General features: G+C 34.7%; 4 protein-coding genes across 7 annotated transcripts; 3 read left to right on the top strand and 1 right to left on the bottom strand.

Moving 5' to 3' along the window:
* The first annotated feature begins 120 nt into the window (after positions 1–120).
* LOC104724725 (uncharacterized) lies at positions 121–2,430 on the top strand. Its single transcript, XM_087473882.1, has 10 exons — positions 121–347; positions 434–561; positions 679–750; positions 851–990; positions 1,077–1,191; positions 1,293–1,373; positions 1,467–1,607; positions 1,771–1,858; positions 1,957–2,076; positions 2,174–2,430. Exons 1-10 carry the CDS (start codon positions 164–166, stop codon positions 2,185–2,187), a joined length of 1,083 nt encoding a protein of 360 aa, XP_087330008.1. The 5' UTR covers positions 121–163; the 3' UTR covers positions 2,188–2,430.
* A 1,347-nt stretch (positions 2,431–3,777) lies between these two features.
* On the top strand, positions 3,778–6,735 carry LOC104724724 (putative methyltransferase PMT14). 4 transcript variants are annotated; one of them, XR_015570937.1, is made up of 9 exons: positions 3,778–3,903; positions 4,238–4,275; positions 4,362–4,598; positions 4,681–4,891; positions 4,971–5,643; positions 5,721–5,798; positions 5,999–6,242; positions 6,314–6,375; positions 6,485–6,735. XR_015570937.1 is itself a non-coding variant. In XM_087471656.1 (8 exons), the coding sequence occupies exons 4-7, from the start codon at positions 4,702–4,704 to the stop codon at positions 6,234–6,236; spliced, it is 1,179 nt and encodes a 392-aa protein (XP_087327782.1). In that variant the 5' UTR covers positions 3,778–3,903; positions 4,238–4,275; positions 4,362–4,598; positions 4,681–4,701; the 3' UTR covers positions 6,237–6,242; positions 6,485–6,735. The 4 variants fall into 4 exon arrangements, 2 of the variants coding, with proteins under 2 accessions (XP_087327782.1, XP_010441570.2); XR_015570936.1 differs by having other exon boundaries at positions 4,238–4,598; XM_087471656.1 differs by lacking the exon at positions 6,314–6,375.
* Positions 6,736–7,827: 1,092 nt separating this feature from the next.
* LOC104724722 (serine/threonine-protein kinase BSK2) lies at positions 7,828–10,947 on the top strand. Its single transcript, XM_010443266.3, has 8 exons — positions 7,828–8,330; positions 8,570–8,787; positions 9,193–9,328; positions 9,417–9,656; positions 9,743–9,828; positions 9,933–10,121; positions 10,204–10,476; positions 10,557–10,947. Exons 1-8 carry the CDS (start codon positions 8,255–8,257, stop codon positions 10,806–10,808), a joined length of 1,470 nt encoding a protein of 489 aa, XP_010441568.1. The 5' UTR covers positions 7,828–8,254; the 3' UTR covers positions 10,809–10,947.
* A 35-nt stretch (positions 10,948–10,982) lies between these two features.
* On the bottom strand, positions 10,983–13,375 carry LOC104724723 (pentatricopeptide repeat-containing protein At5g46580, chloroplastic). The gene has a single exon (XM_010443267.3). The coding sequence runs from the start codon at positions 13,332–13,334 to the stop codon at positions 11,139–11,141; it is 2,196 nt and encodes a 731-aa protein (XP_010441569.2). The 5' UTR covers positions 13,335–13,375; the 3' UTR covers positions 10,983–11,138.
* Between the last annotated feature and the right edge of the window lie 1,177 nt (positions 13,376–14,552).

Here is a 14,552-nt window from a genome sequence, read left to right as displayed (position 1 = left end):
GCCAATAGTAAGCCCATCATAGCCGCCTCAAAATATATAACATTTTCTTCCCAAATTTTAAACTTTTTTAATTGGTTCGGAAATTAAATTATTCTGGAAAATTTCTCATATATTGATTCGATACCAAGGAAGAGACCCAAATCGGAACCCTAAATCTTCTCCGATGGCATTACCGGAGCCACCACAAAGCTTCTTCCCTTCCAAAGATGAGTTCTTGAGACTCCTTACCGTTTTGCTTGTGGCTTGTGCGGTGGCTTTTACCTGCAATTTCCTCGCTAAGTCTATGAGCTCAAACCCTACTATATCTTTCTGCGATAGTAACTTTGATTCCATCGATTCAGACTTGGGTAAGCTCGGAAGCTTTATACTCAATTCCTTTATTTCATGGTTGAATTGTGTAATTACGTGAAATTAATCAATTTCACTGTTTCAGATGTTTGTGAACCTTGTCCAACTAATGGAGAATGTTACCAAGGGAAGTTGAAATGTAATCATGGATACAGAAAGCAAGCAAATTTATGTGTAGAAGATGGAGAAATCAATGAATTAACCAAGAAATTGGTATTTGAGCTATTCGAAAAAATCAGATTTTTTAGTTATTTTTGTTGGTGTTGGTGTTGTTGTTGTTGATGATGATTTGGTTTGAATTATGGCCACTGTGTTGTGTTTTGTATCCAGGTTGGGTATTTTGAGAGAAAAGTTTGTGAGGCTTATGCTGATAGTGAATGCTATGGTACTGGAAAAATATGGGTATGCTTCTGATTTATCTTTTAACATAATTGTGTTTTTAATTTTAGTTGTGTGTTCATTGGTGGTATTAGTGAGTAATTGTTTTCACCGATCTTTTTAGGTTCCGGAGAATGATGTCTGGGAAGATCTACGTAGCAACGGTTTCTTGAATAACTTAGACGAGTCTGCTTACAATTTTGTGAAAGGAAAGGCTGTAGAAGCTGTCACCGAGCTACTACAGAAAAGGACTAATTTTAATGGGTTAGTATTTTCATCACTGATTAATTGGATTCTATTGGTTACTAAAAGTATTCAGATTCTTACTTTTATCATTTATTTGTTTGAAGGATTAATGAGTTGAAGTGTCCTGAATCGGTTGTCAAAAGTTACAAACCATTGACTTGCCGCATGCATCAATGGCTCTTGAGAAACATCTTAATCATCTCATCCTCCTGTGCAATGGTATTGTACTATTAGAAAGAAAAAAGAAAAAAACAATCTTTGAGTAGTTTAGTTTACTTTATCAACATCTTCAAGCTTGTTTACAGTGTTGAGATGTACAGCTAGTGGGCTGCACAATATTGCGTAGGAAAATTCGAAGTAAGCGACAATTTTCACGTAGAGTGGAAGAGCTATACAACCAGGTACCTCTTTTATCCGCACAGCATCTTGATTAGTCAATTATCCTTGTCTTTGTGTAGTTATATAAAGGGGTTTGTTTTGAATTGATTCATTAGGTCTGTGACTTTCTGGAAGAAAATGCAGTGGCATCAAATTCTGCAGACACAAGTGACTGCGTTCCTTGGGTTATCGCATCTTGGTTACGTGATTATCTACTTTTGCCTAGAGAAAGAAGAGACCCTCAGGTATGGAGTAAGGTATGCTGTTTTTGGTCCTGCCCTATCAATCAGTAACAGAGATGCTTGATCTGATTATGTTCTCTCTATCTCTAACAATTTGTTACATGTATCATGTTCTTATAACGAATTCTCAATTTTGTTGCCTGACATGGTTCTTTACATTTTTTTGGTTAATTTATAGGTTGAGGAGTTAATACAAGAGGATTCACGTATAGACCGATACCAGAAACTCGTCAAGGGTGAACAAAAAGTTGTATTGGAATGGCAAGGTATGAACCTGGAATAGTTCTTTATCCTCTTTCACTCGTCTATTTCTTTCTTTTTTCTTTACATTCCATTGAAAGTTGTTTCCTCATCAATGATTCAGTTGAAGGTTCACTTAGTTTATCCAAGCTGAAGAAACGGCGAGAGACGGAGAAGAAAGATAGAAAAGTTATTGGCTCAACAAACACAAGCTTGCAAGAATACTACAACAGAAGAATCGCTGGTAAGAAGCTGAAAAGTGAAAACCATTTCTATTGAGTCAACAGTAGACATTTGTCTTAGGATTGATCTTTATCTGCTTTTTTTTGTTTTTGTTACAGTGACAAGTTCTTAATACATTTTACAAAAGAACTATATATAGAAGGTTGTTGTGGTTCTCCACGCAATTGTTAGAAGAAGATCCAAGGACTGAAGCACTGTCGATGTTTCATGCTGTTTTTATTCCTGTTTAAATATTGAGTTAGATTTGTTGAGAGCTACTACTTGAGGGGCTCTCTCTTGTTTGGATCAGAAGAGAAAGTGATTAGAATTTGTAGTCTTTACAATATATATATTGGTACGATACAATTCTGGTTTATGTTGACGGTGACCAGGTTGATGAATAGAGAGTAGAATCATGTGGCTTGTGAGTGTCATCGAGGTATGACAGCCAAGTTAAAAGAGTGCGTGTCAATTGTCTCCAGTCTCCTTCCACTAGAGACTTCTTCGTGCACAAAATTCCACTTTTTCCTCCACTATTAATAACTGATTATAAAGATCCTTAATTTGCATTACCCTACTAAATGCTTTTTTTTTTTTTTTTTTTTTTTTTTTTTACCCTACTAAATGCTTCAATCTTCATAGTTCTTCATACCTAGATTGGAGACTATTAATAACTGATTATTCTGTTGTTTTGGGTAACAGAATATTATAAATATTTCTATTTTATAAAAAGTATAAATATTATAAATATTTATATTTTTTTAGAAAGTTAAACTTTATAAAATGTTTAAAATATTAATAATATTTAAACATTAATGAAGTTTCAAATTTATAAAGTTTAAATATTATATATATTTCATCTTTTAAAAAAGTTAGAAGACTTTTAAAATATAAATAATATATTTAAACTTTTACGAAACTTCAAATATGAGAATACTCAACCGTTTTAACAATTCTAAATATTATAGAAATTGAAACTTTATAAGAAGCGCCAATCTTAAAAAATGTAAATAGTTACAATCTTAATAAATAACATATCAACTCAATCTAATATTTATAATACAAAAAAATAAATATTAAAAATTAAAATGATATAGTGCGAATTAAAATATCTCGGGACGGAGTTCTATAGCAGGACAGGTTTGTCGATATTTATATAAATTTAAAATATTATTAATTTGATGTTATACGGGTAAAACATCATTTCATTATTTTGTTAACACTATCGGTATCAGAGAATAGACATATCTAATTAAATTGATTAAATAAATATTATGTAAAAAATAAATTATATTGCGGTATTATATGGTTTAAACTTTAAACCATAAATTAACAGTTATTATATAATTATAACATATTTAACCAACAAATACAATTTATAATTTAAATTTTTTAATTATAAATAATTTGTCTCGCGGTGTACTGCGGTTCTAATCTAGTTAATTATATGGATATAGCATAGATGTGCTGATTTGGACTTTTGGGTTTGAGTATTAAGTAAATAGGATACAAATATTTTTCAAAAGAATAAAAAATTGTTTAAGAAAACAATATTTTTCCCCTTTTTTTATTTTATTTTTGGATGAGAATGAAGTTTTAAGAAACTTTTTATTTTATATTTTAAAAAGAAACAAAAAAATCCTTCTTTATTATTATTATTATTTTTTTTTTTTGACATTCATCCATCTTTATTAATTAGAGACGTTATGTTTGCGAGTCTTTTGACTCTTTTCTTCTTCCATCAAGGTGAAAGCTTTTTATTCGTCGACAGCTTATCACTGAAAGAGCAAAAGCAGCAGTGATCTTCAGAGAAACAAACAAAAGCATCTCTCGCTGTAACATCGAACAGGTCAATACTTTTCTCTCTTTCTAGATAGTTTTTAGCTCTTGGAAGTATCTCTTCTTGTAAAATTCCCTTCTGTGTTCTTCCAATTTCAATTTCGATTTCAACTGGGTTTCCAAGTGCAATGCCCAAATTTACAATCTTCTTTTGTTCTATCATCACGAATTCGTCTCTCTGAAATCTAGGTTCCTTAGCTTTACTTAAAGTTTCGATTTTTCCTGTTAAAAATCAAAACTTTTCAATCCTTTTTCTCCATAATGAAATTTTTGTTGTACCGTGTCAATTGATGTTGATTACTCTTAAGGGAATTGATATTGTAGTTTATGATCGAATTTTTCAGGAAATTTCCAAGTCATGGGTTCTAAGAACAGTCCACAGGTGAAAAATTCGACAAGGACTATGTTTACTCTCATCATTGTGATTAGTTTATGTTGTTTATTCTATCTCCTTGGATCATGGCAAAGGAGTGATTTTGGTAAAGGATGTGGTATGGTTATGGAAGTTGCAAAGCAAGTACAATGTACTAATGTTACACACATTGTAACCAAACTTGATTTTGAGCCTCATCATAGAACAGTAAAGATTCCTGAGAGAGCTAATCCGAAACCGGTTGTGTTCAAGCCGTGTGATGTTAAATACAAGGATTACACGCCTTGTCAAGAACAATGTACTAATGTTACACACAATGTACTGGATGTGGGGTAAGTTAGTTCAATTTTCGAACTCTCAAGGTGATGTTTGATTCATTTCTTAGAGCTTATTGTAATACTCTTTACGTCTTAGGTTGCAAGCTGGGGTGCATATATGCTTAAGAAGAATGTATTGACAATGTCGTTTGCACCACGGGATAACCATGAAGCTCAAGTACAGTTTGCACTTGAGAGAGGTGTTCCAGCGATCATTGGTGTCCTTGGATCAATTCGTCTTCCGTACCCACCAAGAGCCTTTGATATGGCTCAATGCTCTCGGTGTTTGATACCATGGACCTCTAATGGTAATACATTTGCTCAATCCATACTCTCTCCACAGGTAACTAATAAAATGGCACAAAACTCACTAGATTGATTGTGCAGAGGGAATGTACTTAATGGAGGTCGATAGAGTCTTGAGACCGGGAGGTTATTGGGTCTTATCCGGGCCACCGATCAACTGGAAGACATACTACAAGACGTGGAAGCGGTCTAAGAAAGAACTCAATGCAGAGCAAAAGAAAATAGAGGAGATTGCAAAGTCTTTATGTTGGGAGAAGAAGTATGAGAAGGGAGACATTGCAATTTGGAGAAAGAAAACAAATGACAGATCATGTGATAGGCCATCATCTCTTAAAACCTGCAAAGGAAAAGACACTGATGATGTCTGGTACAATGAGATGGAAGTATGTGTGACTCCATTCCCTAAAGTATCAAACAATGAAGAAGTCGCCGGAGGAAAGCTAAAGAAGTTCCCTGAAAGGCTTTTCTCAGTTCCTCCGTGTATAACAAAAGGTCTGACCGAGGGTGTGACGGCTGAATCATACCATGAAGATAGCAAACTGTGGAAGAAGCGATTGAGTGCCTACAAAAGAATCAACAGACTGATAGGTAGCACGAGATACCGTAATGTGATGGATATGAATGCTGGACTTGGTGGATTCGCAGCTGCGCTTGAATCACCTAAATCTTGGGTTATGAACGTTGTTCCAACCGTTGCAAAGAACACTTTAAGTGTTGTATATGAAAGAGGTCTTATTGGCATCTACCATGACTGGTAATTCACAAACTCTTTCTTCTGTAGAACAAACATTGAATACCAAAAACTGATGTCTTTCCTTTTGAAATCTGCAGGTGTGAAGGCTTTTCAACTTATCCGAGAACATATGATCTCATCCACGCCAACAATGTCTTCAGCTTGTATCAGAACAGGTTAGCTCAAGAAGATTCTGTTACCATTAACGATCCAAAAAGATTACACATTTATGTTCTTAACATCGTTAAAAATTAACCCTTTTGTTAATTTGCACAAATCTTGGATCAAACAAGATCAATCCCTAATGTTATTTATGTCCTAAAGCTACGAAATTTATGTGAACCTTAAACTTAACTATTGAACATTCTCAATGCAGTTGCAAAATTGAAGACATACTTCTCGAAATGGATCGGATTTTGAGACCAGAAGGAACTGTTATTTTCAGAGACGAGGTTGATGTATTAAACGATGTAAGAAGAATCACAAAGGGAATGAGATGGGACACTAAATTGATGGATCACGAAAACAGTCCACTTGTCCCGGAGAAAATTCTCGTCGCCGTTAAACAGTATTGGGTCGCCGGAGGCAAAAGAAACAGTACCTTGCTGTCTTAAGCTAAGGTAACGAGTTTTCGCACATTTTGCCCGTCATTTTAGATGTTTAGTGAATTAACCGAAAAGTTTTTAAATAGGTTCACTGACACCCTTGATCCAGACTTTTTCACTTTTCTTTTAACCCGCAACTATTTTTTTGGTAATTTTTTAACCCGCAACTATTGTAAAATACGGATTAAACCCATTATAAGTTTATACTTTGTACAGTTTGGACCATGTATTTACAATTTTAATTCGCGAATGTGCAGGTCAAGATTCTGGAGCTTTTGGAGCTATCTATCTGATATTCAGATATTAAATCAGCATATACTTTGACCCCAAAAGAAAAATAGGCATACACTGAAAAGATGTAGATGAAAATAAAGAACTAAGAAAAGTTGGGTGGAATCAGAATTTCCATAAAAATAAAGGGATCAAGTTGAAATATATATGTGATACTCAAATAAAATGTACAATTTAATTTCTTTTGGTATGAGAGAATATATATTAGTTCATGTAGTAATAGCATTGCATCAAGTAAAATAGTTAGAGGTACTATGGATGCTAATTCTTTTTTTTGTTAACCCTAGGATGCTAATGTGTAACTGTGTTTTTTTGGAATATAAAATACAAAGTCCAAAATAATATAGTTTGTGTTATGTTCGTTACTTTTTTTTTGGTTTTGAGGAAATTCCCATATGATTAGAGTATGATTTGGTCCAAGATTCTTTTGTTTATGGTCCACGTTAGTATGATAAACTATTCAAAGATTCAGAGACAAGTACTTCTATCATTTAAGTATCTGTTTGTTATATTATTTAAAATCTCGTAATTTTATTTCGAATTTAAGAAAATTGTGTTTTGTTTTTGTCGGTGAAGAAGAGAGTGATACCGAAGACTTTTTCGTGTGAAAAGAATCATGTAATAACAGTACTTATTCATTTTGGAATTTATTATCAAATTGTTGTATTACGCTAAAATAAAAAATACGGATTAATTTTGGCAGTATAAACTTGTAAAATTTATATTAATAAAATTGTTGCAAAGAGAAATAGTTACTTTCCATCTTCGGTAAAATTCAGGACCCAAGAACGTAGAGGCACGTGCCCCATGATAGACTTGTCATGTGTGATGTGACTTATTTTCTTTGTCCGATAAATGTTTTTAATAAAGCAAAAACTCATTATTTTCAAACAAGAAAACAAAGAAATTTTAACAGGAATAAAAGACATAAACTAAAACATCTCTCATAGATTAATATTGCTCAATCGACTGACGATAATTATCTACATAGTTAGGCGGAGAAAAAAGAAAGAGAAGAGAGCTTGCAGCAATTATTTTCACTGTTACTGTTATTGTGTTGTTGACTTTGATTGGTGGATTAAGATAGCAATAGTCAGTCAATAGAGAAAAATTGTACAGTCAAAGGCCTTTGAGGTAAAATAAAGTAGTAAACCTTAAAAATAAAAGTAATATAAATTTATGCCGTACTATTTTAACATGGTGATGAATTGATAAATTTTATTCGGTGTATTTGTTTTATAAAAGAATTGCATGTTTTATCAAAAATTTGAAAACTGGTATAAAAACTGAAACCCAAATATAAAATTTTAGTGTATAGTTCCGAGGAAAAAGAAAAAAGCATATGCAAGCAAAATCTAATAGTGTAAAGAGATCTTTGCTTCACATGACTATTTTTTTTTTTTCCTTGTTACCTCTATTTTTTCAACTTTGCAGCTTTTTTGAAGCTATATTTTTCAGATCTTTCTCTCTCTCTCTCTCTCTAGCTACTTCTTTTTGTCTTTATGTTTTCAAATTTTTATTAAATTTTATATTCTACTACTGCCTCCTCAGCTCCTTACAAAGCACAAATCCAAACCCCAAATCAAATCCCACCATTGTTTTATTACCTCAATCCAAGAACACAAGACAGACCAAATTAGCTCTCCTAATCATTTATCTTTCAATTCCTGTTTCTTATCCAAAATTTATAATCTTTGTAGAAAACAAGTTGTTTTCAAGCTTTTGATGTGAGATACATGGGTTGTTTACATTCCAAAACTGCTAATCTACCTTCTTCTGATGATCCATCAGCTCCAAACAAACCAGAATCAGGTAAATAATAGTCTCTTAGATTCCAAGTACTCACATTTTTTGTTTGCTCACTGAGTAAATCTGCAGATTATTTTGTCTGTTCTTGTTATGGGTTTGCTTTAATTTGTGGGGTTAGGGTTTTTTTAGGCTAAAAGCAGAAAAAAAAGTTGTAAAGTCTCAGCCTTTTTGGAATTAAACTCTTGTTTAGATTGATTTGCCTTTTTGGGCTATGTATGTGTTTTGTTGTTGTGTGGTTACAGTAAATGGGGACCAAGTGGATCAAGAAATCCAAAATTTCAAAGAATTTGATCTGAATGAGTTGAGAAAAGCAACCAATGGGTTTAGCCCTAGCTGCATTGTCTCTGAAGGTGGAGAGAAAGCTCCTAATGTGGTTTACAGAGGGAAGCTCGAAGGAAATCATCTTGTAGCCATCAAGCGGTTCTCTAGGCAATCTTGGCCTGATGCTCAACAGTTTGTGGTAAGAAATATCTGAGAAGACCAATGCATGGTTTGTTGTTTCGCACTTTGTTCATTGATTCATTGACTCGGGACTTTAGATCCTTGTTGAATCTCTTGGACTATCTGATCACTTCTTACGCAAAGCTATGACTAGCTAAATGAATTGTGTGTTACGTGTAGTTTTTAGTTGCAGGAAAGGAAAAAAGACCTAGGCTTTTGATCAAAGAATAAGCTTCCATGAGTTTGATTTGCTAAAATGCAGAGAAGTCAACAGTTTCGGGGTTAAGGCTACATTTAGGATCTGACTAATGATGTCTTGACTGTTTGTTTTGAATGTTGATATTTATAGCCAACATATAGAACCTGAGATAACAAACATGGGAGCTTTGTCCTGGTGTTGACCGTGATTGACTTGTGAAATCAGGTGGAAGCAACAGGTGTTGGGAAGCTTAAAAACAAGAGAATAGTCAGTCTGATTGGTTGCTGCGCTGAGGGAGATGAGAGATTGTTGGTAGCAGAGTATATGCCAAATGATACTCTCTCAAAGCATCTCTTTCACTGTAATTGTCTTATCCTTCTCTCGTTATTAGCTTGGTTTATACTATGATTTAGATGCTTTACTCTTTTCTTTTTTGTGTATGTTACCAGGGGAAAAACAGCCACTTCCATGGGATATGCGTGTTCGAATTGCAGACTATATTGCACAAGCACTCGATTACTGCAACATTGAGAACCGAAAAATCTATCATGACCTAAATGCATACAGAATCCTCTTCGACGAGGAAGGTGATCCTCGTCTATCTACTTTTGGTCTAATGAAGAATAGTAGAGATGGAAAAAGCTACAGTACCAACTTAGCTTATACTCCACCTGAGTTTTTACGGACAGGTAACAATTCTTGATCTTGAGAATCGTACTCGAAGAGGAACCAATTCATTATTAAAGATTAAAGGTCTCTGTCTTTTATTTGGCAGGTAGAGTCATTCCTGAAAGTGTGATATTCAGTTATGGAACTATACTGTTAGATCTTTTAAGCGGCAAACACATTCCACCTAGCCATGTATGTGCTTCTAGTTACCTTCACTTTATGTCTGTTTTGTGTTAATTCGCCAAAGGATTGTTTTAGTGTTTCTTATCTAAACTGGTGGTGATGTTTCATATCAGGCTCTTGATATCATAAGAGGGAAAAATGCGTTGCTTCTTATGGATTCATCTCTTGAAGGGCAATATGCGAATGAAGATGCGACTAAATTAGTTGAGCTTGCTTCAAAATGCCTTCAGTCGGAGGCAAAGGATCGACCAGATACCAAATTTCTTCTCTCTGCAGTGGCACCACTACAAAAGCAAGAAGAGGTTTGATATAATCCCTACCTGAAATCAACGATATGAACTTCATATCCATATTAATTGTTCTGGTTTGGTTTTGTTTGCTTAGGTTGCTTCTCATGCCTTAATGGGCTTACCAAAGAACATAGTAATATTACCAACTATGCTTTCTCCTCTTGGAAAGGCCTGTGCAAAGATGGATCTTGCGACATTTCACGACATATTGCTTAAAACCGGTTACAGAGACGAGGAAGGTGCAGAAAATGAGCTTTCATTTCAAGAATGGACACAACAAGTGCAGGAGATGCTCAATACAAAGAAGTTCGGAGACATTGCTTTCCGAGACAAGGATTTCAAGAACTCAATTGAATACTACTCAAAGGTGAGGGAAAAAAAAAGCAAGAAATCTATAATTCTTTGTGTTCGACAAGAATTTCTAATTCCTTTATATATGGTTTTTAGTTGGTGGGGATGATGCCGGTTCCTTCTGCAACAGTTTTCGCTAGACGGGCTTTCTCATACTTAATGACAGACCAACAGGAGCTTGCACTGAGAGATGCAATGCAGGCTCAGGTGTGCATACCGGAATGGCCAACAGCGTTTTACTTGCAGGCTTTAGCGCTCTCGAAGCTCGGAATGGAAACTGATGCTCAAGATATGCTCAACGATGGTGCAGCATATGATGCAAAGCGACAGAATAGTTGGCGCTGCTAAGCTATAAGAGGGAGTCCCAAATATTTATGGGTCTTTGTAGAAAGTAACTGAAAGGTGTGTATGCGTGTAAGAGAGAGCTGAGTGAGATGTTAAATGTGTTGGTTACTTTTGTGAAATGAGAGGTTTTTTTTTGCATGAATCTTTATGAAAAGTTTCTTTTAGGGAAAGAGAAAATAAGACTGCAAATAACTAATTTGATATCTTCTTCCTTGTGGTAATACAAAAAGATTGAAACTTTATCAAAAGATTCAATATACTATTACAATTATAAACAACTTTACTTGGAAAAATAATGTTGCTTTTTAGTTTAGGATAACAGATGATGATGTTTCATACTTGAGAAGCAACTAAAGGTGGAAACTTTGATTCCAACCATGACACCAAATCCTCCTTTGTAGCCACAAAAATACCCGCCCTATCGCTCTGTTTGAAAGGTGCAGAGAGCTGTTGCAAATGCAAGGCGAAAGAGTTTGCTAATCCCTGTGAGAATCTGTGGGTTCCTGTCCCAGTTTGCGCCAAGAACAGATCTGGAAGATCTTCTTGACGTCTAATGATGCTGGCAAGTGTTCTCATCCACTCTTCAAGCGCAGTCTCAGCCGCACCAACTGATAGTGACCTCACATCTAAGCTCCATTCTTTCATGGTCTTGTTGTGTAATCCTGGATATAGGCCGAAAAGGGTTCCTAAATAGAGAAGCTCATGAGCTCTCTCGTGACGCTTCTTGCCTCTGCATATATCTATCAAGCAGTTGCAGAAGGGCCTTCTTGCCTCTACTTGGGTTGCATTGATCACTAACTTGAACTCTTCTTTTACAGTCTCAAATTCGGTTTTCTCATCTACAATCAGATTCACAAATGTCACCAGCTTCTGATTTGCTTTCTCCAAACAAGCCATAACCTTTTCAGCATCTTCACTACTCTCACACAAGGCCATAACCGAAAGAAGACACCCACAAAGCCTATCATCGGGCCTAACACCTCTTTTAATCGAGAGATCAAACACATAAACCAAATCATCAATCCTTTTTGCCTTCCCTAAACATTGAACTAAACAAGTGCAACCCATCACATTAACCGGAACACCAGCTTCTAACATCTCTTCAAACAATTGCATCGCCTTTTCAGCTTTTCCACCGCTCCCATATATATTCAGCATTGCTGTGTAACTAAAATTATCAGGTATACATTGCGCAGACTCCTTCATATCATTAAACAGCGTCTCAGCTTCTTCCTCCAATCCAATATCAGCACACATATTCAACAAAGTGTTGTACAAAATGAAATCCATCGGCCAGTTCTTCACCTTCATTTCCTCCCACAACTGAAGTGCATCTTTCGCCCACCTCGCTTTCCCATAAATCTTCACAAGAGCTGTCAAAGTTTTCTCATTCGGAGTTAAACCCTCCTCAAGCATCTCATTAAACAAACTCCTAGCCAAACCTGGTTTCCCTGCTCTTCCCATAGCTTCCAACAAAGTATTATACACAACCACATTAGGCTTCACATCCATAGACTTCATCTCTTGCAAAACATACCTAATACCATCATAATCTCCGGCTTCACCAAACATTTTCCCCAACACAGAGAACGCTATAGCATCAGGTTTCCAACCCGTAGCCACAGCTCTTTCATACAAACTAAGAACCTCCTCAACTTTTCCTAACTTGGAATAAACATCAAGAACTGCAGAGTAAGTGACCTCATCAGGCATCAGACCAGTTTTATACATTCGCTCAAACCACTCAATAGCTTTGTTGTAAAGATTGCACCTTTTCGCACAAGTGATGATAGTAGAATAAGTGATGTTATCAAGCTCAAGACCATCATTCACCATTTCAAGTGCCAGCTCCTCAATAAGCTGAAACTGCCTCCCAAATCTCAGAGACTTCATTGTAACATTGTAAAATATTGTTTCCATAGGAAACAGATTCTTGGATTTGAGCCAATTAAAGAAAACATGAGTTTTTTGCCATTCTCTCAAGCTGTTTAGCACAAGCAATGCGTTATCTCTATTGGGTGGATGAGGAATCTCATCGAGAAGAGATAAAAACTCAGATTTTTCAGTGAAATTAGAACTATTGAGCTTCTGAGCAAAAGCCCTAAGGTCCTTGATTTGAGGATTGTAAGAGTAAGCAGAACGCTTTTGTCTCTGAAGTGAAAGAACTGACCTTTTGGGTCTTGTTGGATTGACCCATACAGACTTCGGTTTAGTCAAGATATGGGTTTGCTCTTGTCTGAGTGTTGTGGCAGAGAGAGGCTTGAGTTGCTCAGAGAGAGATGGGGTTTTTGTTGTGGCGATTGGTTCTTCTTCTAGGGTTTTAGGTTGTTTCAAGGAACTGCAAGAAATGTTGAGCTTTCTAGTACGAGATTGTCTTAAAAGAGAAGGCTTTAAGAATTGACTGTTTTTCTTTGTGTCTGAATTTTGGGGATTGAAGCAGACATCAATGGCTGTGGTGAGAACAGTCGCCATTAGAAACGCAGAGTGAGAGTTTTTTTGCGTGAAGATGGCTTTGTGTCTCTGAAACATGAGAGAGGTTTATCAGAACATCTTATCTTAATTTTGAAACGACGCTCAGATGTAATATTTGGTTATGGGCTTCATATGGACCAGCAGAGATTGGCCCATTGTAGTGTGGTCACGGTGAAATCATAAGTGAACAAAAATGTTTAATTTATGAGATTGATAAATAAAATATTAATTTCTCAGATGCCAAAAATGTATTAATTTGTATGACCTATATATTTTGATACTATAGTTTAAAAATAATTATCATTTCAGACTTACATTAAAATAAGAAAATATTAAATTAAGTTTTAATTTTTATATAAACTCAATAAATTATAAATTAAATTTAAATTTTTTTAAATAATAATACAATAGCTCAGTCACCTCAAGAAAAGGTGTTATTTTAATGTAAGTATGAAATGATACCTCTTAACCGATAGAAGTAGTCACCTCAAGGTAAAATCTCTTATTAGGTATCACAATATAAATAATCGACATACAACCCGTTATATCGTTTATTTTTGTAAATAAAACTAAAAAATCATTTATACGTACGATTGACCTATATGTATAAGAATTGCATTATAATATATGATGTATGTATAGAGTCGTATTGCAATATTTATGACCTACAAATTTTAAACAAAAGATTGTTAACATGCAACTACCATACTGGTTTGTTGAATACATACACATATTTAGGAATTCCAACATTATAATCATCTTGTCAAGAAAACGATAAACATGTCATATGTTTTTGACATCCTCCATATAAAAAACCGTTAACAATTGTTATTACATATATTGCACCACCTAAATTTTTTGGATACATCAACATCTTTAAAGATGGATATATTTGTATATATTTTTAGTTGGGTGAAGAATTTGTGCAAATTTCAAATTTTGGAGTAATTGGTGGATTGAGAATGAAAGAAGTATTGTGACTTAAAATTTTTTTATCATATCTAATGTCTGCATAATTTAAAGTTGAAATTTTAAAGAGTCATCAAAAGAGCAAATGGAAAGATGTTTAAACATGATATAAGCTTAACATTCAAACGGATATACTAAAAACAATAGTTGAGATGGTTATGCATGACATGTCGATCTCGTAGAAGCAAAAAAAAATAAAATCATGAAAATATGATTAGTTGCATTCGTTTTGGCAACATCAACAAAATTCATAGTATTTTAATGGGTTGTTTAAGAAGCAATAGCAACATAAGTGGTATGAAGAGA

Source organism: Camelina sativa, chromosome 11 (genome assembly GCF_030686135.1).
Source record: "Camelina sativa cultivar CO46 ecotype springtype chromosome 11, ASM3068613v1".
In the NCBI taxonomy this organism is placed as follows: domain Eukaryota; kingdom Viridiplantae; phylum Streptophyta; class Magnoliopsida; order Brassicales; family Brassicaceae; genus Camelina; species Camelina sativa.
The sequence above is the reverse complement of the archived record's forward strand: the minus strand, read 5'-3'. Positions and strand labels throughout refer to the sequence as shown.